Raw genomic sequence first — 27,029 nt, 5'->3', positions numbered from 1 at the left:
ATTTAAATCACCTATAAGTGAACTTTATCTGCCCAAAGGTTTGCATATGTTTCCTCTTCTTGTGTAGCTAATGTAAATTCTCTAACTTTGCCGTATTTTTTCTTCTGATTTGAAAAAAAAAAAAATTCTTATACTTTGTACAGTAAAAACCTGAAAGTTCCTTTATTGGTATATTCTAGATTGCTGTCAAAACATCCCAAATATATTCTGGTGGATTGAAGACTGTGAAGATCACTGTTATGCTCAGGAAACAGTTTGAGTTGACCAGTGGTGGTTTTCATTTGTTCAAAAACTACCACTTGACAGTTTTTCTCAGTTGGTTCTTCATGAATAAACTGAATCAAACTGACAGCAAAATGAAGCTGCGGATGAATAGAAAGAAAAGACATTCAGGAATAAAACATATAATTTCCTCAACTATCTTGTCAACGTGCGTGACTGAACCATAACCATGCAGAAGCCATGTCTGCAATGCTTTTGAGAGAAAAAGAAGTTTGAGTTTAGCGCCACCTCGTGTTGAAAATATAACATTGCATAAAATTAGATCACAATTAGGATTTTATTTTATTTTATTTTATTTTTTACTTTGAGAATTTACATTCTTTACAAAGCTCAGTCTATTGGATCTTAATGAGCATAATTTAGAATTTTTTGGTTGATATTTGATATTTTAATCATAAGTTTTTGTTACAAATAAAATTGTTATGAAGAGAAAAAATTTATAGTGTTAAACTTATTGTATGCACTTCCTCTGGATGAATTTTGTAAGGCTAATTTCCTCCAGTTTGTATGGTAACACTTTTGACAAACTCAAAAATGAAATCTGCAAAGTCAAATTCTTTTGCTATGGGCATAATATTTTTAATGTTTTGGAAAGTACATTTACATTTTTTTTAATTTATTTTGTCACCTCTAGGAGAGCCTCGCAGGAAGTGGTCTGGTTTAATGACAACTTTTCCCTCTAAAAGATAATAAAGTTACTTGTTTGTCCCTTCAGTTGAATGCAGAAATGTTGGAAGAGAGAGACTTGTGAACGGGGAATACAGAAACATCAGGAGATTCACTATAAATCTAAAAATAAAATTCATTAAAAAAAAATATTGTTCTTCATCCAGTGAAGTCAGAGGGTAGAGCATCCAGAAATTTTACAAAAGGATGATATAATTAAAGATATAGTTAATCTACTCCTAATCTAGTGCACATTTCCACTCATCTGAATGCGATGTAAATTACTAATTTTAGCGAGTTTGTGCACAAAACATGTTTAATAAATCTCCACCAAACTGGTTTTAGTCACATTTACAGTTTTTCTACACCTCCAAAAATAAAAAACAAATGAATGACTGATCTGCAAAAAGATTTGGCAGCAAAAGGTTTAATTTATTTAATGTCAAACCAAAAATTTAAAGTTATTTGTGGTTTTTGAGCTGCTCAGTCTTATTTTATCTTCTTTGCTTCTTTCATGACTTGTTGAAGGGCATCAAAATTGATCCTGATATATATATGTATATATATATATATATATATATATATATATTCACATCTACAGCTCTGGAAGAAATTAAACTTAAAATGATCAGTTTCTCTGATTTTACACTTTATAGGTTTATGTTTGAATAAAATGAACATTGTTCTTTTATTCTATTAACTACTGACCACATGTCTCTGAATTTCCAAGTAAATTCCAATACTTATTTGCAGAAAATGAGAAATGGTCAAAATAACAAAAAGATGCAGAGCTTTCAGACATCAAATAAAGCAAAGAAAACAAGTTCATATTAATTTAGAAACAACAATACTAATGTTTTAACTCAGGAAGAGTTCAGAAATCAATGGTTGGTGGAATAATCAGGAGGTTTTTAATGTTGTTCAGTGCAGTGGGCTCTTAAGTTTTTACAGAGCTGTACATACAGTGTTTCCACTGTTGGGGAAATATAATTAAACTTCCTAACTTGTGTACTGTACGCTCAATGTTTGTCTGCTGATGTTACTTTCTAATAGAATAAATATTCCGGGACATTTAAATACCTTTCTACATGTCAAAATCCTAATTATTCTGTTTGTTACCCCTCTCAGGTTCAAATCAATAACCATAATATCGCAGGTATGATGTAAGCTAATGACAAATTAAGCTCATTGTAGCAGGTATGCTACACACATTCTAGTAGAGCAGTTCAGGAATAATGATGCATGTTGGCACGTTGACATGAGGGGCCCCAAATGAAAATAGGATTAGGTCCCCAAAAAATCTTGGTCTAACTTCTGACTCAGTAAAAAGTAAAATTATTATTATTATTATTATTATTATTATTATTATTATTATTATTATTATTATTATTATTATTATTATTATTATTAACTAATCGGCCTGAATGTAAACAACACACGTAAGACCCCAGAGCATTTCCTCTCTCTCCCAGTGTTGTCCAGCTCTCTCCCCGCTGTGTGCCACATCGTTTGACGGCATCCGGTGCGGGAGGGGTTGGGATGAGGGGCGGGATGTCTGGGTGAGGAATAAAGCTACAGGCATCTGCTAATACTCAGCGTGGATATATTACATTGGCAGTAAATATTTCTTCTTTTTTTTTTTTTTATCTAAACGCATCATGATGTGACGTTATGCCAACATGCTTATTTTTATCCGTGCGCATCATTTGAGAGAGAGAGAGAGAGAGAGAGAGAAAACTAACACGCAAGATTGGCTTTTCGGGATTGATGATTAGCTGCTTCTTTTATCCGGATAAACAATTCTAATTATTTGTAATCGTGTTTTTAACATGCACTATAAGATCTGCGGTCTGGATACGTGTCGAGTTGTATCCAGATGATGAAAGCAGGGGGCAGCTATTTTCTTCATGTGGCAGAGATGGATGTGAAAACAGCCTCATCAGCGATGGAAGCCTTGGCTCGGATCAGCGTGAGTATCTTAAGGTTTTATTTGGATTTGTCTCGAGATGTACATAGAAAATCAGTACTTTTTTTAATGCTGATTGCACGGCGAAAATTGCTTTAAAGGGATAGCATTTGCGCGCAGATTAATATGAAACCACGGATCAATACATTTTGGTTCTGTCCAGCGATAATTGGGTTGTGTGATTGATGTGGATCAGATCGTAAAGTATTTTCAAAATGTGCACATTTTTAAACGTAAAATGGTGACTGAGACCACGCGTTTCTTTTTCTTTCTTTTTTTTTTTTCGTTGGGTTCCTTGGATGTTTGTTTCCATGGAGACGGGATGCAGGACTCCTGCTTGCTGCTGAGGGGCAAAAACGCGAACGGTGTGCAATGGAGGGATTTTTTCCCCCCCAACCCTAGAAGCGGTCAGGTTCAGCAGCGACGGCCAGAGCGAGAGATCTGAGAGTAGAAATAGAGCAGGCAGACCTGCACTCGTGTGTGCACCGTGCCTTTTTTCACACCTCCTCTCTGGCGATGTAACGCCTCAAACCCCTCCCCTCCTCTCCAAGAGCGACATCGCTCTCCTCATGCGGGGAGATACAGGGACTATAAGCACGTATAGTCCTGCCATCATGGCGCCCAGATTCCAGGTGAAGGTAAGGATGCGCCTGCTTTAACGCCCTCACCAGCAGCAATGCGCACTGACCGTCTTAAGAAGGAGGCAGAGAGGTCCCAGTTCGCAGTGGTTTCTGTAGTCTGCAGGAGCAAACACGGTCTGAAATGTGAAAGCTGGAGGAGGTGACAGACAGGCCGGAGCTGACATTGGAGAATGGCAAAAAAAATAAAAAAAGGTGGATTGAAGGATAAAGTTGGTGATTCCACATTCTTTACTGATTCCAACAGTGTGCTTTAAATTGTGCTAGCTTAGATTTATTTGCAGGTGCAAAGGCTAATTCAGTCTTAGTCAGTACATCTGCAGCTCTATTATTTTATGTCTAGAAAGATGCAGGTTTCATCAGTCTGCATGCTACCGGTTCTTGTTGTCCTGCCATATTCTGCATGGCCTCCTGTGGCCACTTTTGTGTGCCGAGATGAGCTGCCCTGCTTTCTTTCCTCCATCACATCATACAGCAGTGACAAAATTACCAAATTCCCCTGTGCAGCACATTCAGACAGTCTCGTCCTCTGCTTGAAGTTAATTCATGGTGAGTGAGATGGTTGCAGCGGACCTGCAACAGTTTTGCTTTCAGGTTGAGGGTGTGTGTCAAGGGCATCTACTGAAGCATGTCGGAGAGAGACGTAGTAAGATGTGACAGTGTCCTGCAAACACAGCCTGTTCATAAGGTTGGAGCACAACGATGAAGAGAAGTCACTCCATCTGGGTTTCAGATGGAGTGACTCAGACAGGGGGTTCTGCCTCAGACAGATAAAGACCCAGAGATGATACCCAGGGGATTGCTAAAAGCCCTAATGGATGCAACGATGAAGAGTGAGGTAGGAGGGGATGAGGGATGAATGAGACAAGAATACAGGATAGGGAAAATTGGGATGATGAAGACGGAGATTGGGATGATGCCAATAGGGACGAAGGGAGGTAGGAGATGAAAGGTCAGTATCGTAATGTTTATCATTTATCGTGATAAATTTCTTATCATGATAAGAATTTTTATTTATAGTTGTCAAGATAAATTTCTATTAATTATGTTAAAAAAAACCCCAAAACTGTAGTTTTGCTATTTTTTTCCCCTCACTTTTTTCAATAAAAGCATCAATAAATACCAATAAATCTGAAAATACAGTTACTGTGTGAATCTTAGTGATACAAATCATGCTTTTTTATGTGACTAGTGTCCTTATGAAGTGTATTACAAATGGTATGTTTTTCAAGAGCAGGATTTGTGTTTGTGTGGCTATAATTTCTGTAATTTCTGTGACAGTCACCCCCAAAAAATGTGACAGCGAGGAGGGTAAGTTATGACGAAGGCAGGTAGGGAGGAGGGATTGATGCGGAATTAAGATGAAGGAGATAGTGATGAGAGATTACGGATGAAAGACTTAAAGAATGATGGAAGTAGAGACAGAAGAGGTAGAGATGATGGAGATAGTAGTGAAGGATGAGCAGTAGCAGTCATACGCTAATCCACTCGCTTCTAATTTCTCTTCACTAATCTGTCTGGGATTTCTCCCATTGACTTGGATTTCTTCGGTAGAATTTCAACGAACAGAAGGAGAAGTTGTGAACGATGCTGTTGACTTTCTGCGCTGTTTCAGAATTGTAGTCTGCCTTCAGTTGTAGCAATGGCAGCATAGAAGTGAATGAACCGCTGACATGAGTGTGAGTTGGTCACGCTTCCAAATAGTGAATTAACATTGATCAGATCGGCTCTTCTCTCAACACAGTGGAGGATGGTTGTTTACAGTGCAGGCAATTTCCGGTAAGCTTCATAGCATCGAGCTGGCGCTTTACATGGGTCATGGCTAAACGTTAGCAATTTAAAAATTTAAAACCTCAAGAGAGTCCACAGTTCCAGAATGAAATTGTTTCCCAATAGTTGAGAGTCCAAACTCTCCATAAGAAGTGAAGCGTAGAACAAGGGTTCGGGTTTTCAAGCTGTTAACACATTTACTGCATTTTTTGTCAAATTCATGTGCTTCAGCTGACCTGCGTTCCCACTCTTCAGCATGCAGCTGCAGTTCATACTTGTTTGCATTTTAGTCTCACATCTTAGTTCTGCTGGTATAATTAATGCACCACATTTACATGCAAAGTATAATAAAAATAAGGTTAATTTAATAGAACTATAAAGCATATTGTGAATTTGGTCAAGCGGCTCTTGTTCATGCAGGATACTGTTATATAAGAAATGCAGAGGCTGAATATTTAATATTTGATCTTTATCTATAATTAACATGATTAGTGCCCAGTGGCAGCTGTCTGGTACAGTTTTATTCCCTAACCTCAGTAATTACTGGTTACATCTTAGTGAAAACATTTTCAGCTAAAGCCTGTTCCCAATATTTTTCATTTCCACGTTTCTCATTTCATTTTTGGATTACTAAATGTCTCGTAACCTTTCTCCCTGCAGTCCAACATGAAGAGTCTGGAGCACGAGTTGCATTGTCCTGTGTGTAAGGAGATCGTCAAGCAGCCCGTGGTTCTGCCATGCCAGCACAGCGTCTGCTTGATGTGTGCCTCAGAGGTCCTGGTGGCCAATGGCTACCCACCCCCAGAGCTCCCCCCGGAGCCCAACTCTCCGGCCTCCACGCCCAACACTCGCTCTCCTCGTCAAGCACGCCGGCCCACTCCCAAACACGAGCAGCGGCCCATTGACCGAGTGCTGCGATCAGGTACAAAGAGTGTACTCTACTTGTTTTCATTTCCTGTTTCAGCTAAAATTTAACTGGTCTTCTGGCTTGGCTTGAGGCCCCCATCCGCCTTCACCATCCATGCCTCGCTCTCCCGGACACGGGACGTATCCAGGGAGACGGCGTAAGGAGGGCCCTCCTCTGGTGATGATGTTCCCCTGCGTCCCCTGCGGCCGGGATGTTGAGCTGAGCGAGAAGGGCCTGACTGACTGTCTCCGCAACCTCACATTGGAGCGCATTGTGGAGAGGTAATTATCACAAGGGCCCTACAGAGTCAGGAAAAGTCCAAAACTAGAAGAAAATAATCATTTGAAGGCTGTGAAAATTTGACTAAAAATATGATCAAGGAGTGATGCTGTGTGCTAATAAAACCAAGGAGGTGTGGGATCATGTCCAGATCTCATTATTCAGCTGCAGCTGAACTGTGAAAAAATCTTGCACATTGTGCACTACAACATACTGTACAGTGGCTACATTTAATGACTGTTTTTCCACAGTCTAGCAGCTTACAGTTCACTTTTCCCCGTATTTGTTGCTGCTTGTGACATTCTTTGTTCCAACACTTAATGTTTTACAGCCAATTAACAGTCTGATTTAATTTTTTTTTTTTAAATAAAAATGACATTTGTCTCAGTTGACCTGGGGGTTCAGCTACACAATAAAGAGAGGCTAACATCACCCTCTAAAGGGGACTTGTGATGTAAAATTCACATTTAACACGTTTTGTACTTTGATTTGTGCCTTTACTGCTTTTGAAAACAGCCCTGGCACTTAAAAAACACCCAGTCATTTTTTAGCAATAAGTTTTGGTGTCTGGAAAATTAGTCATTTCAAAAACCTCCAGCTAGTGCTGCCAGTTACCTAGCAACCTCAGCAGAGTTCGGCCCGTCACCTAGCAACCCGAGCGGAGCTAGAACACATTTGGTCAGCTGGTTTTTACAGCTGAACATTGCTGGTGGAAAAGACAAGGGCTTTGTTGGTGCTTTACCACCCAGAAACCATTTGGTACATTGTTGTTACTTGTGCAGGAACCTCAACTTCTGCTTTTCAAAGATGTACGGTTGTAAAATTGCACATCTGTTTTCAGCCATTTTCAACTGCAGGTATAAATGTTGAGTTTTGGGGGGCTGAAGGGCTTAGTTGGATAACAGGCCCCAAAATATCTAATTCTGAAAGGAGGAACTAACCAGATTTAAATCTCATGATCTAAGAATAATTTTGTGTAAAAAAATGTAATAAACATGTTTTATAAAGCTCATAGATATATCCTACCCTGTTCCAGAAAGCATAATAAATCACCTTCAATAAATAATTTCTGAATTGCTTATTTTGTACTCTTACACCAGGTACAGACACACAGTGAGCCTGGGGAGTGTTGCTGTGATGTGCCAGTTCTGTAAGCCTCCTCAAACTCTGGAGGCCACCAAGGGCTGTGCTGACTGCCGGTCAAATTTCTGCAACGAGTGTTTCAAGCTCTATCACCCATGGGGAACGCCCCGAGCACAACACGAACACATCCAGCCGACACTCAATTTTAGACCAAAGGTTAGACACTCCTGACTTTCATTCATTTAGAGAGTTCATCTCTACTCTCCATCAGCTTTGCTTTACTTCCCACAGCATGATACTACCTTCACTGTGTTTCACTGTGGGGATGATGTGCTTTGGGGTGATGTACAGTGATATGATTGCTCCATAGTTAGTATTATTAAGATTACTGCTCTCTTTAGCCTTTATCAGTAGGACTAAAATGTCAGACATTTTAGTTTTCAGGTAAGGGATTGAATAGTGTGCTATTAGATGTTCAGAGCTTGTAATTCAGTTTTAAAACCGAAACCTACTTTGAACTCCTACTCAACATGCCTAGTGTGTTTACTGGTGTTGCATGCAACACTTTTTAAATTTGTATTTGTAAAAATAAATATTTCTGCAATACTTTATGTTGATGCATCACATGCAATTCCTAGCAGAACACTGAACTTTGTTTTTACAACTTCACAAAACTTCAAGATGTATACAAAATTTGCAAAGCACTATATATCATATTTAGACTGTATGCAGGTTGCATGCACAAAGGCCTTTGATCCTTTATAATTTATTAAGGTATATAACACACAGTCCCTATTTTTATGTAATACATGCAAATTTCTGTTAAAAATCTGCCAATTTTCCTTTAAATGCCTTCACTTGTGAATTGCAGACGGAATCACTTATCAGTCACAAGCAGAATATTTAAAAATATTAAGTAAAACAAGAACGAAAGGCATAATACTTGACATTGCATGTCATTTTTGATGATATGGTATTTTAAACATGTATTAGTTCAGGTCTGTTTGTGTTCTTTTGCTCAGGTTCTGACCTGCACGGAGCACGACCAGGAGAAGCTGCAGTTTTACTGCAGGTCCTGCCAGCGGCTGCTCTGCCCGCTCTGCAAACTGCGGCGGATCCACACTGGACACAAAATCCTCCCGGTGGCACAAGCTTACCAAGCTCTTAAGGTTTTGTACAAATATTCACAGCTTTGACTGCACCTTTTCTTTGTTTTACTTCTGATGAGCCGAACTTTCTCCTAATTTTGTAAAATGGAAAGTACTGGATAAAAACAAAAAAAAATCAGTACGAAATAGCCAAGTCCAAATTGTATTTATTTTTGCAGACCTGCAAAGTGACATCTCAGTCATTGATTACAACTACTTTAAAAGATCACAAATGATTATTATTGGAAACAAAATCTAAGATTATCTTTTTAAATTGCGTTGCACTTTAATTATGTATTATTCAATGTTGTACATTAGTGAAACACTTCCTATGAATGAGATGGAGTAAGAAATACAATTTAAAAACGAATTTTATGTCACTTACTGTAGTTAAGCTGGAGATTGTATTTAGATTTTAGAATTGAATTATGAATTATTCCTCTGCAACTCTGAGAATTATAAAATTTGATTTTGGTGTTTTACAGGTCTGATGGGTGTTTACAATATATTGTTTAAAATAAAACATAAGATTAAAGAAAAAATATTTAATTTCAGACATCATTCCCTCTTCTGTTGTGTAAATGTTGAATTCTTCCTTTTTCGTGTTTGTCCGTCCCTCTTTTGTGTCCGCTCATCTTTCAAAGCTCTGTTTTTTTGTCTGCTTTAATTTCTTGTGTCCTCTGTTCTTTGATTCCTTCCATTCTTCTTTCCTTGTATCCTTTGTTCCTTTTTTTGGGTTGTCCTTTCTTTAGTCATTCTGAATTTGTTTCTTTGTATTCTTCCTGTCTTTCCTGTCTTTTGTCCGCTCCCCCACGTCATTTCTTATGTTCTTGTGTTCTTCCCTTCAGTTTCTAGTTTTTGTTGATATCAGATCCAAACCCTCCCAACAGCACATAAATCTACCATGAATTTCACAGCGAACATATGTATTTTACACTCTAAAAATGACTGGGAATGAAAATAAGTCTGGCAAAGTTTATCCACGATAAATCTGAAAATGTTCCATGAAAACATTTGTATTTAACTGTAACCTTGTGTGTGTGTGTTATTTATTGTTTATGTTTACAGGAGAAGATAACTAAAGAGATGAACTTCATCCTGTCCAGCCAGGACACAGTCCTGGCTCAGATCACCCAGCTGGAGAGCGCCATCACTCAGACTGAGGTGATGAAAACACTTAGCAGTCAAATCCCCAAATCATCCTAAAGCGGCTGTGTGTTTCTCTCTTCTTGAGAAATAATAGTCTACTTTTGAAGGCTATCGATAGTTTGACATCAGTTATAAAATTGTCTGAAAAAAGTGTCAAATGTCTCAGACACACCTTTGGCTACTTTTGCGCTTTTAATCAATTTTCATATATTTTTCAAGTTTCGAATCTGTTACTTTGCTTTTAAACACCAATGATCACATGTTTGTATTTCCTAGCAGGGGTATTGCATTTCCTGCATTGCATCCAATCTTTTTAACTTTGAACCTGATTATGTTTGAACTTATGGAGCCACTTTAGCTCTGTGAACTCCTCTCTGGTTTGTGCAACCAGGTGAACAGCGTGTCGGCCAGAGAGCAGCTGGCCCAGAGCATCAGGGACCTGACGGCCGCTCTCGCCGAGCGTCACTCCTCGCTCACCCAGGCCCTGGAGGCGGCGCGGCAGAAACGCGGCGAGGCGTTGTCTGCTCAGGTGGCGGAGAGACGCGGCTTGATGGAACATGCGGGGCTCATGGCTTTCACCCAGGAGCTGCTGAGAGAGACAGACCAGCCCTGCTTCGTGCAGGCCGCTCGCCAAACACACAACAGGTTCTCTTTTGTTCAGCTCTGGTGTCACTCTTTGAGTTGACAACACAAATATGAGTTAATATATACATTAAGATGCTTCAAATTGATCTTTTTGTCTCCGATCCAAATACATCAAAAGAAAAAAACCATTCTACTCAAAACATTAAGCAAAGAAGACATTGGCAATAGGCTTAAAGAAGCACATATTGCTTATTATCAATCTGAAAAGAGATAAAAGACCATCTCTAAATTATCTGGATTGAGATAAAAATGATTAATTAATCAAGACAGCTGTCCAGGTTCTCATGAATAAATCACAGCAGGTTCGGCTTAAGATCAAACCATGCAACGCCAGAAAATTAACAAAAACCTAACAGATCCATGTCGGACTCCACAGATCTCTGCCAGCATGTTAAATGTTTCAGTTTGAGTCAGAACAGGTGTGGAAAAACTAAAGTTGTGTTTGGCTTATTTTGGAGGGATGAAAAGACTTATCTGACCAGAAGTACATCTGAATGAACCAAAAGACATTTGGAACAAGGCCTTTTGGGCAGATGAGACTAAAACAAAGACATTTTACCTTAATGTTGGGAGAATTTTAATCTGATTTTGGTTCAGGCTACAAAAGCAAACTCTATTTTTCAATAGCATTGTTTATTGTAATTTTTGTGAATTTGATTTAGTAAAACAAAATGCATTAGATTCCTGAGAAACAAACTAAGAAAAAAGTTTACATAATAAAACAAATTTTATATTATTTCCACAACACGAAAAATGATGTGGTAATTTTTTGAAAGGTAGATTTTTGCTGTTTGGTGTATTTGGAAAAACTATATATTGTGTGGATTTCTTTAAAAAAAATTAATTTAGCTTTTAGATTAATTATATATGTGTTTGCTTCAATCATTGGAGTTACATGATTGATCAAATCTCACTGCGGCCGTTAGTGATGTGATTCCTCTTTAAACAAGCCACAGACGTTTACTGCTAAGAAAAACAATCTAAAAAGCTGCATTAATCTCTAAATCTAAATGATGCATAATATTTATTTAATCTAAGGTTGAGTCATATCTTCTTATAAACATTGCTCAGTGGTTTAATGACAATACTTGACCCACAAGACAATGTTTGGGTAGTTTGTCTTCTGCAGAAAAGAATGAGTTTGACATGTTCACAGAACTGATGAAGTGTTTTTGGCTCTGTTCAACAGATTTGTTAGGAGTAATAAAAACGTAGAATAGCAGTGGTCTTGTCTTTTATTTAGCCCATTTAATCCTTCCTGTTGAAAGCATTCTGTAAACACTTTCCCTCCTCTTACATTGTTTATTTTTTCTTTTGCTTTTGAACTGAACCAGGTTGAGCAAAGCAATTGAGAATCTCCAGCATTTCACTTTGGCTGCTGATCCGTCCTTCAGACACTTCCAGCTGGATGTTTCCAAAGAGCTCAAACTCCTGACAGAGCTTAACTTCATCCAAGGTGAGGAAGAGGATGGTGATGTGGTAGCATCCATATACATGGATATGAAAATAAAAGAGACCAAAATAAAGAGAAATTGGGGGAATACGAACAAAGGTAAACACTGAACACGCTCTTGTTTCAGCTCCTCTGGCTCCTGTTATCGACACCCAGCGCTCTCTGGCGTATGACCAGCTCTTCCTGTGCTGGCGGCTGCCTCAGGAGTCGGCGCCCGCCTGGCATTTTTCCGTGGAGTATCGCCGCCGAGGCGTGGTGCCCGGAGGAGCTTCAAGGGGTGGGATCAGAGGAGGCCTCGCTGCCGCCAGATGGGGCTGGCAGCGGCTGGACGAAGTGAGCGGAACCAGTGCCGTGATCGACCGGCTGGAGATGGACAGCGTGTACGTCCTGCGCGTGAGGGGCTGCAACAAGGCGGGTTATGGGGAGTACAGCGAGGAGGTGTACCTGCACACCCCACCTGCACCAGGTGGGGGAGCGCGCATGTTAGCGCCTCTTATTGGCTATTTCTGTAGAGACGTTCGTGAAAAATGGGTGAAACAATTTATGAAATTAATGTAAGTGCAAAAACACAAAATCCTACCAAGTGTTATTGGTCTAACTGCTAGTGCAAATACCTTAGTACATTTGAAATAACTTTTCAGCAAGATATAAAAACTTGCTTGAAGTTATTAACTACAAAAAACTGATGAAAAATACTAGCTACAGGTGAAATAATATGCCAGTGGAAAAATACATTTTTCCTTTTCCACTGATAGATTATGTTACTTACGTCTAGTACTTGATTTTATAAATATTAAGGAATTATTGACTTAAAACAAACTCCTATATCATGTTGAAGTTACTTGTAAGTAGGTTTTTATCTTACTTCAAGTGTACTAAGATATTTGCACTAGAAACTTGACCAAAAATACTTTGTAAGAAACAGAAACAAAATGAAATGCAGTGAACAAGTAGTACGAAGGATATATTAAGCTCTACAAACAGAGTTACACCCAGTGAAGGGCGCACCTTTAAAGTTTCTGTGTCCACACAGAGGCATGTACTGCCTGCCACAACTAGTACTGGTTTGCTTTATCCTTGATTCCTCTGCACATAAACTTTATTAAAAGCTCTGTGACACAATCCTGATTTTAAATGTACAAGTAATCACCAATTAAAAGCAGATATTTACAAAGGCTGTATAAAAAGACAGCCATTTCATACTGTTTGGCATTAAACTTAATTATGATTGTCAAAGTTGTTACTATTTGTCAAACGTGAAAATAATCAAAGATAACCCAGAATATCCACTCATTTCCTTGTTACTTGCTAAATAAGTTCAGTCAGATGTTTTGGGTTTCCTTCCTCAATCCTCTCGCAAGAGTTTTCTGGAATAATCTTGGCTCATTCTTCCTGACAGAAGTGATACAACTGAACTGGCACAAACGTTTCTGCTCTGATCTAAATCTGTAGATCGAGGCATGGTTACTCCAAAACATTGACTTTGTTGTGTCAGAGTTGGTATGTTTGGAACAGGACCAAAATGCAGGTAGGAGAGGGGAATTGTTATGTGATCCATGTTCGACTAAAAGAAATTTACAAAAATATGTAACTAGGAACATGGAGAGTAACAGAAGGAAATAGGGAAGAGTAATGAGTCCACGAGGTAGATATGCAGAGCAGGGAGTGAAGATGACAAAGCAACAAATTAAAGAAACTTACTGCAGCTGGGAAGAGAGGAATGAAGCTTGATGAGGTCAATAACTCATCAAGGGGACTGACTGGCAGCCTGACTGAAACAAAGACAACACACGAGGGAAGCCTAAACAGAAATACTAATAAAATAAACCCAACACCTAAAATAACAATCTAAACTAACAGAAGGAATAAACCAGAACGAGAAAACTAATCCAAAACTTGAATATCTGAACTAACCGAGGGAATAAACTGCAATGAGGAGAAATAAATCAAAATAAGACATCAATACAAGGAAAACAACAAAAGCAAAGAATCCAAATAATCAGAGATATGACATGTTGTGTGTTTTCCATTTACATGGTGGCATTTTATAGCACAATCAAGTAACTGAGTTACATTCACATCTTATAAAAATCCCATATATACAAAATATGACTTAAAAGAAAATTTACTTTGTAATTTAACATCTTGAAATCAGGCCTCTGTCTCTTGAAAAAAATTTAGCTTTTTCTGAAACTCCGTCTTTCTGAAACTCTGAGACGGAGTTTCAGAAAGAGCTGGTAAAACCAACGTTTTTACCAGCATTGCACTGAGAAGTAGCTCGTATATTGAGCTTAACAGATGTGTGGTTCCACTAACTGTGTGCTAATTGCTGCTGGCTAGTCTGAAGGAGCTCAGTGGGGGAGTCGCTGCTCTGTGAAGCGAAAGAACCAAAGCTTGAAAACTGCAGCTCCAAGGAGGAGCAGCGCCTCTGAGGTGGCGCTGGGTCCACCCAGGTCTTTTGCACATTTGAATGGTTGCCATGAAGGTTAAACGTTCATGAAAGAATCAAGACAACACTCTAAGTACATTTTTGACGAGGGAATAATATTATGACATGACGTAAAGCTCAAAAGAGTTGATTTTACATAACACTGCCCATCTAAATCGGCACAGTCCTAAAAGTAGTAAAATTTGAAATACAAAAAAACTGAATGAGTCTTTTCGTTTTCCATATCCACCTTTTTTCTGCAACAGTTTTCTCACTACCGACACATCCTCACTGTCTTGCTCTTTATTCCCTCACTTATTTCCATTTCACAGCTTTGTACTTGTCATCTTGAGCTGTGCTACTTCCACGCTGCCCAGCCTACATGCCTCCCACAGAACGTAAGAAGTGCATCCATCCCTGTCCCTCCTCTCTGCACCCCTGTGTCATCCTCTGTTACAAGACCATCCCATTTTAGCTCCCAAACCAAGATCTGTCCGAGCGCTGATGAGTTTTGCACTTTGTTAAGACATGGAGCTTAACAAAATGGATCGGATTCAGATCCGGGGCTTCGTAAGGGTCGATTTGTGTGCCTGGTGAATTCCCAGTTCCCCCCGTTGGCTGTTTTCCCTTCCTGCTATCCTTCCAACAACCAGGCTTCCTTCTGTAAGAGCTGTGTGGTGATAACTGCTGTTTATTTGGCTCCCTGAGTCATCGGTGTAAAGATCAATGTGTTTTTCTCTTGCAGTGCTGATGGGAGGAGGTGCATGTCTGCTCTTTTCTTCTTGATGCTTTCTGGCAGTAAATCGGCACAAATTTCCTTCTGTTATCTCCCGAACTTCTTCTGTCACTCTCTGCTCCTAAATCTGATGTTTCTCCTTGCCTTCTCTTATAACTCTCAGTCTGATCTCTCTATATCTTCCTCCTCTCTCTGCCTTCTCCTCTCTATCAGTGCTTAATTTCTACCTTGACTCTCGTTGGGGTCTCCATGCTGACCGACTGGTGGTCAGCAAAGAGCAGCGTGGGGCTCGAAGCGTCCCCGGTCTCTCCCTGCTGCAGGCCGCCGACCACGCCCTCACCTCTTGCCACCTCACATCGGACCTCCTGGTGGGGGATGTTGCCATTACACAAGGAAGACACTACTGGGCATGCTCAGTGGAGCCTGGATCCTACCTTGTAAAGGCATGTTCATTCTAGTTGCACCACATCGAGAAATCGTATAAACTTAAACAACTGTTAATGCCTTTTATTTACATCATAGCCTAAACAGCAATTACCATTGAACCACATGTTAGATTGAACTGCAGTCAGTTCTCTCTTGCAGGGTTTCATTCAGGGTCTTTTAAATTAAACTGCAACAAACTATTGTAGTAATATTGTAGCATTTTATATTATTTTAAGTATTTTCTTTGTGTTTTGTTGAAGTGAAGCTCTCAAAAAGACGTTAAAGGCAGATTTTGTTCAGTTAAAACTAAAAATATTGAGCTAAGGGTAACTCCAGAATTTGATATATTTTTGGGGTCATGTAAAAAGGTATTTCCAGACATTAGATCTTATAAATCAATCCATCTAATTGTCACAGCTTTAAAATATTTTTTCAGTATTATATGGATGGATGAACTGTCCATCCAGTTATTTATTCATGAATTTGTCCTTCCTATCTTACTTGATTTGAGTGAATAAAAAAAACAAAAAACCAAACCCGTTTTCTACTATAAAAGAAAAACTATTTCCAAGGGAGTTCAGAGATTTTAGTTTAATCAATAGATTTTTGTGTTAATTTACTTTTAGATTCTGGATTGTTTCTGAAAAATCCAGTTTCAACTTCTCGTTGAATACAAGAGGCCTCCTGATTGGTCACTTCTCATTTGCTGCCTCTTGATTTTGCTGAGCAGGTTGGAGTCGGGTTGGAGTCCAAACTGCAGGAGTGGTTTCACCTCCCACAGGACATGGCCAGTCCTCGGTGAGTTCAGCAAACACACAATCCAGACTATGAAACTTAGCGGTGGCAGCATCATGCTGTGGATTTTGAGGGACAGTAAAGCTGGTCAGGGTTAATGGGAAGAAACTCAGATGGAACGCAGAGGCTGAGAACATTGACCAGTCTGAGCTTGAGCCATTTTGCAGAGAAAATATAGAAATATCAATCTGCAGATGTGCAAACCCTGAAGAGACACTATATAAGAGTTGGTTCAAGAAAATATCATCTTAGGTTGACTGAATAAAAAAAGCTTGTTTTGCAAATAAAATTGGAAACTACATATTTCTTTCCTTTTTTAAAATAAATGTTACATTTATGCCCTATTTGGTCCATTTTAACCAATAGACCAATAGAATAGAAAGTGGAGGACAATTTGTTGGCATTTTATTGATTTAAACACAATTAATTTGCAGCTATGTTTATGGTTGTAATATAAAAAACTTGATTTTAAGGAAATACAACTACTACTAATACTATTGTTATCTGGTGGTAAGTCAGAGAATCCACTGCTTCCCCACTTTGAGACCAGCCAGCTGAAAATAGTAAAAACCTTTCCACTCTGGAGATTTTCTGGTCACATCAAACTGGGAGGAACCCCCAGGGTCAGACCAGAGACAATATATTTATTCTGGTCTGGGAGATAGATACATTTGGGAGTGTTTCTGTGGAGAGGAATGTCTGGGTTTCCCATCCATTCCTTTGTGACCTGTCAGATAAGCTGAGGAAAATGAATGGATGAAAAGTTCAACACAAATATTTCAACCCAAAAGAATGACAGGGTGAATAATGAGCTCAATTTTAAACGTAACTTTCAGGTTTAGTTTGGTATGTTTCAGCTCCTCTCACAGTCCAAAAACAATCCTTAAAGATGAATTCATTACCCTAAATGTTTCTCAGGGTTGGGTTAGTGTTCGGGTTAAGGTGTGAATGCATGGTTGTTTGTCCAGTGTGTCTCCATCTTGTCCTGCGATGGACTGGCATAAGTCTAGAGGGCCACTTTCAAAGCAATGGCGGGCCATATTTGGCCCCCAGGCCTTGAGTATGATACCTGATGGAGACGATGGACAGATGGTTGTTTCAACCTGAGTAGCTGCTGCTCATGTGTGACTCCTAGTGGATTTCTTATAGTATACATGCCAACTTAAGGCAGGAGCTGCTAACCTTTACAATCCAAAGAGCCACTTTTGCCCTCAGTCCAACTAAAAACCTACAAAACCCTTTTTGATTTATCATTGACTCATTTGTTGTTCAGATCCCATTTTGCTCATTTAACCTCATGTTTCCAGTAAGTCTGGCAGCATCACAGTTGATAATAGAGGTGAAATTCATAAGTTAGTTTCCTATTTATGGTGTGAGGACTGTCTGTGAGATGGCAAAGCTCCAAAAACACCCATTTTACTTATTTGCACAAGGCATAGACTATTTAAACAAGACCATGTCCTGTTTGTCAGAGAATGTTTTGACAGACAAACTGTGAAACTCGTTGCATTTTCTCCCAATGGAAGTAGACAAAGATCTAAAAGAGACTGACTCTTGTGATTTCTGTCTTGGTTGTTCTTTTAACAAACTAATTTTTCCAACACCTTAATATCAAATGCACTTGGGCTATACATCAGGATCATAATGCAAATCAAACCAGCAGGTTACCTTTCTGCATGACTCATTAAATAAATTAACAATAAAAAAAAACATTTGGTCTGGACTTAAAACTATCAGATACTTTGGCATGAATTTAAAAATACTCAAATTAAAACAATCCAATTAATTGCTCAAAACCTGCAGTTTCAGCAAAGACGAGTGAGACAAAATTCCTCCATGTCAATGCCAAACACCCCGTGCCAGTGATCACAAAGGCTTGATGGAGGTTGGTGCTGCCAAGGGTCGCAATACCAGTTTAGTTGAATTTAAGGTCATGTTAACCTGTATTGCACATTCCAGCAACAAGGCAGTTCAAAGTGCTCTACACCATAAAAACATAATACAGTAACTGGAACAAGCAATAAACACAAAATGTTGTCAAATGCCATCATCAAAATAAACAAGCGAATGTGCTGATTAATGTTCCAGTTGATCAACATTTGGTGGGTCAGTTCAGGGGCAGCTAGTTTTCCATTTCACTGCAGGTTTGGTTGCAGATACAGAAATATTCATCACTGCGTTTGTTTTTATTAAGCTACGACCCAGACAGCGGCCATGACAGTGGAGCAGAGGATGCCCTGGACTCTGCGCCGCCCTTCTGCTTCCTCACCATGGGCATGGGTAAGATATACCTGCCTCAGCACAGTTACCACCACCACAACAACCACGGGGGCAGCAATCGAGACCCACTCACCAACAACAACGTCCCCTCGGGCCTCACCTACCCACTGCCTCCTCGACTCGGCGTGTGCCTTGACTTTGAGAAAGGGCGTGTCACCTTCTACGACGCCCACTCCCTGCGGCCCCTGTGGGAGGGTCACGTCGACTGCTCCGGCCCTGTCTGCCCTGCTTTCTGCTTCATCGGCGGAGGCGCCCTGCAGCTGCAGGAGCTGGTGGCCAATCGCAATGCAGACCAGACTCCGGTCAGGAGGGTGACCATCCAACCCCGCGTCACCAATTTAAACAACAACAACAACTGATCCCTGATCCGCCGGTAATCTGGAATGTATTTGGCAAGTATTAACTCAGCTACAGCAAAAAGGTAGACATCTCAGCGATTTCTTTGTTTTGTATTCCATTTTATTTAAGAAAAACAAGATGTTTCTATAGCAACAAATATGCAATGTAATTATGTTTCTTACATTTTGTTACATGCAGTTTTGCAACAGTTATTGCTTAAGTGGTGTCTGGTAAATCCAGCACTCAGTATGTAATTATACACATTTAGTGCTTGCACTTGTAGCCAGGCTATGTTGCATTTACAGCTATAAAGCTTATGTAAAAAAAAAGAAGAATAAAAAGCTTAACACAGTTTTCTCTATAATGTATAGGCTTTTGTTATGATTGTCTTTAATGTCTGCCTTTTTTCATATACAGTACCCTCCTGACTTATTGCCACCTCTGGAAAGGATGAATGAAATGCCTTCAAATATTTCCAGCTCTTAAGCAGAAATTCAGAGAAAAATCCAATCTTTAATTTGAGTGTAATTATCCTTAACAAAATGATTACCAATAATTGGTAATCATACTTTGTACAGCAACCTTTTGGTAAATGGGTGGCATTAAAAAGAGGTTTAGAGGATGCGCTGTCAGTTGCACCGTAAAGTTTTCTATTGTCTATTTGCATGTTCAGTCAATGGGCAATTGGCGCCCCCTGCTGACTGCATAGGTGCTATTGTATGTGCTTTGTGTGGGGCAACAGTGCATTTTATTCTGCACTAAATGAAGGAAATTATCCAAAATCTGGGTAAAAAAGGGATCTTTGACCGTTCCTCTTTGCACAATCTTGTTAAATCTTCCAAAGTTTTGGACCCTCCTTTATAATTTAATCTATTCGGCTCATCTCACAGATTCTAAATGATTTTTGTAAGATTTAAATAATTTCTGTGTTGATTTGGTGACATGCTTTGGATCACAATTCAGATTAAAGCCTCAGTGATGACCAATTTGTAATGTTTCTCATAGTTGTCACCATGTTTGTTTATTTAAAATTTACTGACATTTTAATTAGTTAATGATGATATGCCTTCTAACAACGTTTCTTCAGCCTTTGGAGAAGAAATAATCCCACAGCTTTACAAGTTCTCCACCATTTTAACAGCATCTGAATCAAGGCACAAAAACAAATCAAGTCAAGCATATTCAACAAACTAATTAACTAATGTGAGTCTAGTAAAAACTAGACTATGATTCTTGCTTTCTGTTGGATTAATGTACTCAAATTAAAGGTTGGACTCTTCTGAGATGTTCAGTGTAAGATTATGCTTAAAACTGATCTATTTTAAGGCTTTTCACACATAATTTGTCAGAGATAACAATAAATGTGAGCGGTGCAGTGTAAGTGCATTACAGAAAAAAGTCTAAAAGATTTTATTGCTTCTATAAGTAAATATGTTTTTCACCACAGCTCCTGTTAGCCATTTGACCTCAGCCAAAGTTATTGCTTTATGGGATGTAAATGTGCTAAATTAGAGGTACAGAGTAACAATGAGGCACTATGCCATTTAGAGGCTCCAATTATACCTCCGGTATACAGCTAATCACTAGTTCTCACAGTTTTGTTTGTGCATTGGCGTTTCGTATTTCAAACACAAGTCTGATGTTAGAGCGTGTGTGTAGGAGAGTCTGGTTTCCCTACAATAGCGGGCTGACAGTATATGCTTTTTTTTTTTTTTTTGCTTGATTGTAAAAGAATGAGCAACACTTATGATGAAAAGAGTAGCAGATTAATTCAGAGTAAACTTCACCTTCTGAGAGAGTGTTTGTTAAAGCATAACAAGGGAAATAAACACGGAATAAAGTGAAATTGTTTAAATTACACTTTCTGATTCCTCTTATTTGTGGGTGTTTTTTATTTGAATGATCTCCAGCTTCTTTAACGTGAGGATGTGTAAGAGTGTCACCACTGGGGGGCAGCAAAACACCAGCGAGAAATCCTTCTGCATCTGAACCTAAATGGATGGTAAAAATGATTCATATTTGGAAAGATTGATAACTGGAAATGAGGAAATTTGGCAAACAAATGTTTTGACAAGCATTATTCAAATCCAATAGATCTTGGTCCAGATTTTCTCCTTCAATGGAAACCAGAAAACTGAAACAAAAGCCTGAATAAATGAATTGAAATAAAATGAATGCATAAACTACACAAAGGTGCAAAACACTGCACTGGGAAACAGGATTTAGGATCCAGTTGTGCTTCATGAGTTCTACAAAAATACCTAGCAAACTCAGCTGAGTCTCATGGCGTTTCAATTTGAGGCACTGTCAGCAATCAGACCTGGGAAAAAGATTTTTGATTTTATTTGCAAAAACAGAAAATCACTGACATTAAACAGAAGTATTATTAAAGGGAGTTGTAGCTCTGAATGCAAGGCACCCTTTAGTGTGACTGTGGTGACATTTGAACGTTTTTGGCTTTTTATTTGAAGCATTCAGTAATCTGTGAGGTACAAATAGGGTCATTCAGTTTTTGTGTGTCTTGGTTTAATATTTTAGGGGTACATAATCATCTCTGATGGTTTAAAGGGAAGAGATTCAACATTAACTACCTTAAGATGGAGATACATTAATATACTAAGTTACATAGAGAATAACATCTGTATTGGAAGGTGATTTTTTTAATCTAATATCATCTCATAGAAAAAACCTAGACCTTTCTGACTTCGATATCTTGACCTAGTGCATCCAGAAGGATAGGTGAAGAAATAATTGCGGCACAAATGCTTTACGGTTGGAAATCTGTCCAATATAATTGTTTGCTTATTTTTCACCTTCTTACAGCCTGGAGTCGAAGAACTTTGAGCTTTGCATTTTGAGCTTCACTTATTGCGATTCCCAGATTAGATAGAACCTCCCCGTCCTCAAAAAACAATCATCCTCATACAACTTTAAAGCACTGTGCCAAAAAACACAGCTTATTTCTTGTCTTTTGGATATCAAAAACAAACCGTAAGGTCTTAAAAATGAGAAAAATAACAGAACCTGCCATTCCAGTAATTGAGGTGTATGTCAAACGTCAGAATAAGGAATGGCTACTTGAAAACGCTGCTCGTTCAAACTTGCCCAGTTTAACAACAGTCAGATCAACAGTATGAAGGCTTAAAACAACTCCAACTGTGGCAACCGAGGCAGGACAAGGATACGAGGTTTATCGTGTTTTCACACAGTGATGAGAAGGTTAAAAAGTCTGCAAAAGAATACTGTTAGAGAACAGCAACTAAATGTGGCACATTCGGATCAGCAAGTCAATGTGTATCCATGTGATGCTCTAAGATATGCCAGGAAAATATCCATTCTGCCTAGTACAAATGTAAACATGGAGTTTGATAAATGCTACTGAGATTTTAGCTGCATGTTAACAAATGCTCCATGGAGGATCTGCTGTGAAACAAAAGGCTTCAATACCCACTGCTAAGTACATTGGGGACTCTGTGCTGCTGTGGGTTTGTTTTTCTTCGAAAGAATCTTTGTACAATCTATGTCATCCTGAAATCTGTCAAATACCAGGAATTTTGAATAAATCTTGGTGGAAACTTCCAGAAATGTAAAAATGGATCAACATTGTGTCTTTTAAGAAGATAATAATCAAATTTATGCAATCAAAACAAAACATAAATGCTTCACCAGGCAAAAAAAAAAAAATCAACATTCTCCCATGGCCATAACAGCACTCAATAAATATGGTTGAAAACTCACAGGGTTTGGTAAAAAAGAAGAGAGCATAAGATGAAGAACAATCTGTAGAACTTTGAATGGGCAAAGATCCCTCTTTGTAAATATTTCAATTTTAATAAATGCAATAGAACAAGAGCATGTGCTTTATTTCATTGTCCAGTCATCTGTCCATTTCAGTGTGAACAGTTCAATCACAACAGCATGCATGGCTGCAGTACCTGAGCCTTGGCTACAAAGGCAGGCGATGGTACATTAGGCACATCAGTAATGGAAAATATGAAAGCCATTAGTCTACTCTATATGTTCAGATCAGTTATCCCTCAATATTTTCTCAGTATTTGAGACAAGTCCTAAACCACTGACCCATGCGCTGTGGGGACAAAGTCTCTCTGATATCCTGTAGCTTATTCTCACAGTAAATCTATGAACCTCATCTAAATCATGATCTTTATTCTGTTATGCAACACTTTATATCCGGAGAACTCTTGTCTTTTTTCCACAAAAATGGCAGTAACACTAAATGGAGTTATAAATATGAAATCCCCGCTGGCATGGGTTTGAAACCAGCTTGTTAGAGTGAGTTCTCCAACACCTTACGGAGAACCAAATTAGGGAATATTTTAAGGAAGCAGAGAGCCAGACATTCGTAGAGTGAACGCCAAGACATTAGTCCTTTCTGGCAACATGTGCTGTTTAGCATTAAAGCCACATGTCGGATTGTAACCTGCCTTTTCCTTCCTATTTGTGTTTTTAAACTCTCAAGTAACACTAACCTGTGTTGTCTGTCCTGCTCTAAAGTTAGATCTCTTCAGAAACACACTCACCAATGACTTTTTAAACCACACCTTGCTGGTACTATATTAGAGCACTTTTTCTATAGAGAAACCTTAATTTATCACTCAATACATTTAACAAGATGTCTGAAACATTGGAGATTATGGTTCTTTTATTTTTTTTACATGAATTTATTACCCAGTTGCAGTAGAAATGTTGGCTGCACATACTGTACATGATGTAAATCTCCTGCCAACCACACCCCAAAGGGTCTCTTTTGGATTGAGATCTGGTGCCTATGAGGCCAACGGAGTACAGAGAATTTATTGCCATGTTGAAGAAAACTCTCTGAGATGATTTGAGCTTTGTGACATGATGTATTATCCTGCTGGAAGTGGCCATTAAAGACGGGTACACCGTGGTAAGGTCGATGGACTATTCTCACATTAGGATGTACACAGTCAGCATGAGTACTCTGGCAGATTGATCCATGTTTTCAATCATCTAAATCAAATTAATTTTTATTTTGGGCCATATTCATTTTGAGATCTCAAAGAGCCGATTTTGCCAGAATGTATTGTCAGAAGCCATTACCAATACATAACTATTCATAAATTGCCATCTCTGCCCTTAATAAGTACTTTTTAAAATGACATGAGTGTAATTTGGCAGAATACAGATAAAAACTGCTTTTATCTGAAAAATAAAACAATGTTTAAGGAAACAATTGTTATCTTGAATGTTCTACGGTGGGCTAGATTTGGCCCTCAGGCCTTGAGTTTGACACTCGATCTAAATAATAGGTGTCAAACTCCAGTCTTCAAGGTCCACTGTCCTGCAGTTTTTAGATGTGCCACAGGTACAAAACACTGGATTGGAATGGCTTAATTACCTCCTCCTTGTGTAGATCAGTTCCCCAGAGCCTTGCTAATGACCTAATTATTCTATTCAGGTGTGGTGCAGCAGAGACACATCTGAAAGTTGGAGGACAGCGGCCCTTCAGGACTGGAGTTTGACACCCCTGATCTAAATGATACAGCTGTAGTCAAGACTCGTTGGACCGAACAGCTTTTTTTTTCTCCAATCTGTTATTGTCCAGTTTTGTAAATTCTAGTATTGGTTTTATAGGCTTGGCTGACAAGAGCGACACTTTTGTGAACTTCTCTAGTGAGTGGTATTCCACCAATGTACAGCAGCTACTGTATGTTGCACAAATAGTTATTTTTTTTAGCTACTTTTGCCCCTTTTTTGCCACTCTGAAAATATGAGAGATGTTTGTGTGCTAATCCCAGTAGATGAAGTTTCTCTGACTCACTGAGCAACACAGAACTAATTTGACTGTTTAACTTCAGTCTCTGAGAGTTTGGAGCCCTGAATGTTGCAAAATACTCGGTTGAGTTTAATGATCTGTAATTAAAAGGCTCCTGTAGAACTTGGTTAACTGATTGAAAATCTCATTCAAACTTTTAAATCAGCAGTATCACATCTAAAACTCATAAAACACTCACCTAATAGACGTAGGTTTCAGATGCCCCCTATTGGCTGACCACTAGAATAAGACGGCAAAGAATTTAAACATGCTTCAGATTCCTTCAAATGTCGAAATGTTTGGCCTCTCCTGACGGGAAATGAAAGGAATTCTCCAGATATCAAAAAACAACACTCCCATTTATGAGATTGTTGCTCAATGAAATGACCCGGGTGAAGAGTGATGAAGAGTGAAAGTCCATCTGCTTTCGATAGAGATATTAGCACACCTCACATATGCAGGCACTTTGCATTCCTTATGTAAATGTAATGTAAATCACTGGAGTTTACCTTTATGAGCTTCAATATGAAAATGCACATATGTCCCTAATTGGACCCATATTCATGAGAAAGCTGTATGGGAATTGGGGTTTGCCTGATCCACAAAGGAAGGATAAAAATGGTAAAAAAAAGAAAATTTAAAGAAACCCTTCACACAAGCCAAGGTTTGCTTTTAATGTTCTTACACACGTAGATAAAAATACCGCTTGCAAAGTGGGTTTCAACTCTGATCCCCTATGATATAAAAGAACTGGAATGTACTATAAGGCATGAATACTGTACCGCACAAACCCCCCATACGCTTGCACCGCTCTTCTTTATTCCAAATCTGTAACAGATTGGGTTTAGTCTGACTGGAGGTATGCAGCCACAACACCACATGTAGGGGTCTCCATAATCCCCTCTGCCGGGTATTAAAGCTCACAGCATGGGCATTTCTTTTAAAGACCTTGCAGGAATTACCAACACGTAATCTCCATGATCATCATTTAGTTTATTTTTTATGGTTGTCTGTTGCGGGGCGGAGGTGGGGGTTCATCTGCCGCTTGTAGGGAACTGTGTGGGACGATGTGCGGTGCCATCTGGTGAACACACAGGGCAAACCGATGGAGTCTCTAACCCAAGTATCCTAAACAACATAAAGCTAAACCACATGTTTCAAAGACCTGATCTGGTTGCTGAGTGAAGTATGCGGTTCCTATAGCCCTGAGGTGGAATACATTGTTTATGGGGGGGTTGTGCTGAGTCAAAACCATCATCATGGATCTCTGTGATAAAAGACCTGGAGTATAAACAGCCAGTGGAATAGAAAGAAATCATTACTGCATGCTTGTGAGGGGAACTTGATTTGACAAATGTTATCTAATTTTTTTTTTGCAGAAGACATGATGAAAATAAATACCCTGCTACAGATTTGTAATGCTTTTGTGTTTCTGTCACACTTTAATGTTTCAGATCAACTCAATCACCATATTTTAGAGCTCTACCAGGCTTGATCGCTTCAACCTCTATTAAAGTTATAAGAAATTACTTAAATAGAACTTGTCTGACAACATGAAGTAGGCTAAGAAAGGGGTTCCCAAACTTTTCCATGCCATGGTCCCACAAATAGCACTAGCTTTTGGTTAGGGAACAACACAAGCACTTTCAAAAAAAACCAAAACAAAAAACAACAGCCATTTGTTGGCAATAAATTAATTTTTTTTGGTGTTTCAGAAAACTTCCGAATGTAACATTACAAGGCATTGCCTCTCACCTAGCAACCTCAGCGCACCTCCACACATCACCTAGCTACCCAAGCAAAGTTCCAGCACACTTTCTCAACTCGTTTTACTGCTGTATGTGCTGTGCAATGGCTGCTGGAAAAGGCAAGTATTTTGTTGTAGACATATCATCCAGAAACCACTGGTTGAATTGTTGTTGGTTGCGCAGGAGGTTCTACTTCTACTTTTCAAAGATGGAGGATTGCACAATTGCGCATCTTTTATCAGTCATTTATATGTGTGAGTGTAAATGTTGGGTTGGGAGGTGGGGCCAGCAACTGCTTATTTGGATTTAAAGTGACAGTGTCCCCAAAATAACTCATTCTGAAAGGAGCTCAAAATAGGCAGAATTGATCCGAATAAAACATCTTTATGCAAGAATGTTTTTGTGCATAAAATGTAATGAATAGACCTATCCTAACCTGTTAAAGGAAGCATAATAGGTCACCTTGAAGCACACTTAGGTCATGCAGCAGG

General features: G+C 39.0%; 1 protein-coding gene across 2 annotated transcripts; it reads left to right on the top strand.

Moving 5' to 3' along the window:
• The first annotated feature begins 2,489 nt into the window (after positions 1–2,489).
• LOC102226371 (tripartite motif-containing protein 46-like) lies at positions 2,490–20,850 on the top strand. 2 transcript variants are annotated; one of them, XM_014474606.2, is made up of 12 exons: positions 2,490–2,917; positions 5,983–6,244; positions 6,321–6,510; positions 7,609–7,807; positions 8,614–8,760; positions 9,808–9,903; positions 10,280–10,533; positions 11,868–11,989; positions 12,114–12,452; positions 15,364–15,593; positions 16,307–16,374; positions 18,566–20,850. In XM_014474606.2, exons 1-12 carry the CDS (start codon positions 2,825–2,827, stop codon positions 19,008–19,010), a joined length of 2,445 nt encoding a protein of 814 aa, XP_014330092.2. In that variant the 5' UTR covers positions 2,490–2,824; the 3' UTR covers positions 19,011–20,850. The 2 variants fall into 2 exon arrangements, with proteins under 2 accessions (XP_014330092.2, XP_023201039.1); XM_023345271.1 differs by lacking the exon at positions 2,490–2,917 and adding an exon at positions 3,503–3,552.
• The last annotated feature ends 6,179 nt before the right edge of the window (positions 20,851–27,029 follow it).

Source organism: Xiphophorus maculatus, chromosome 13, assembly GCF_002775205.1.
Source record: "Xiphophorus maculatus strain JP 163 A chromosome 13, X_maculatus-5.0-male, whole genome shotgun sequence".
Taxonomy (NCBI): Eukaryota; Metazoa; Chordata; class Actinopteri; order Cyprinodontiformes; family Poeciliidae; genus Xiphophorus; species Xiphophorus maculatus.
This window is presented reverse-complemented; position numbering and strand designations above follow the sequence as displayed.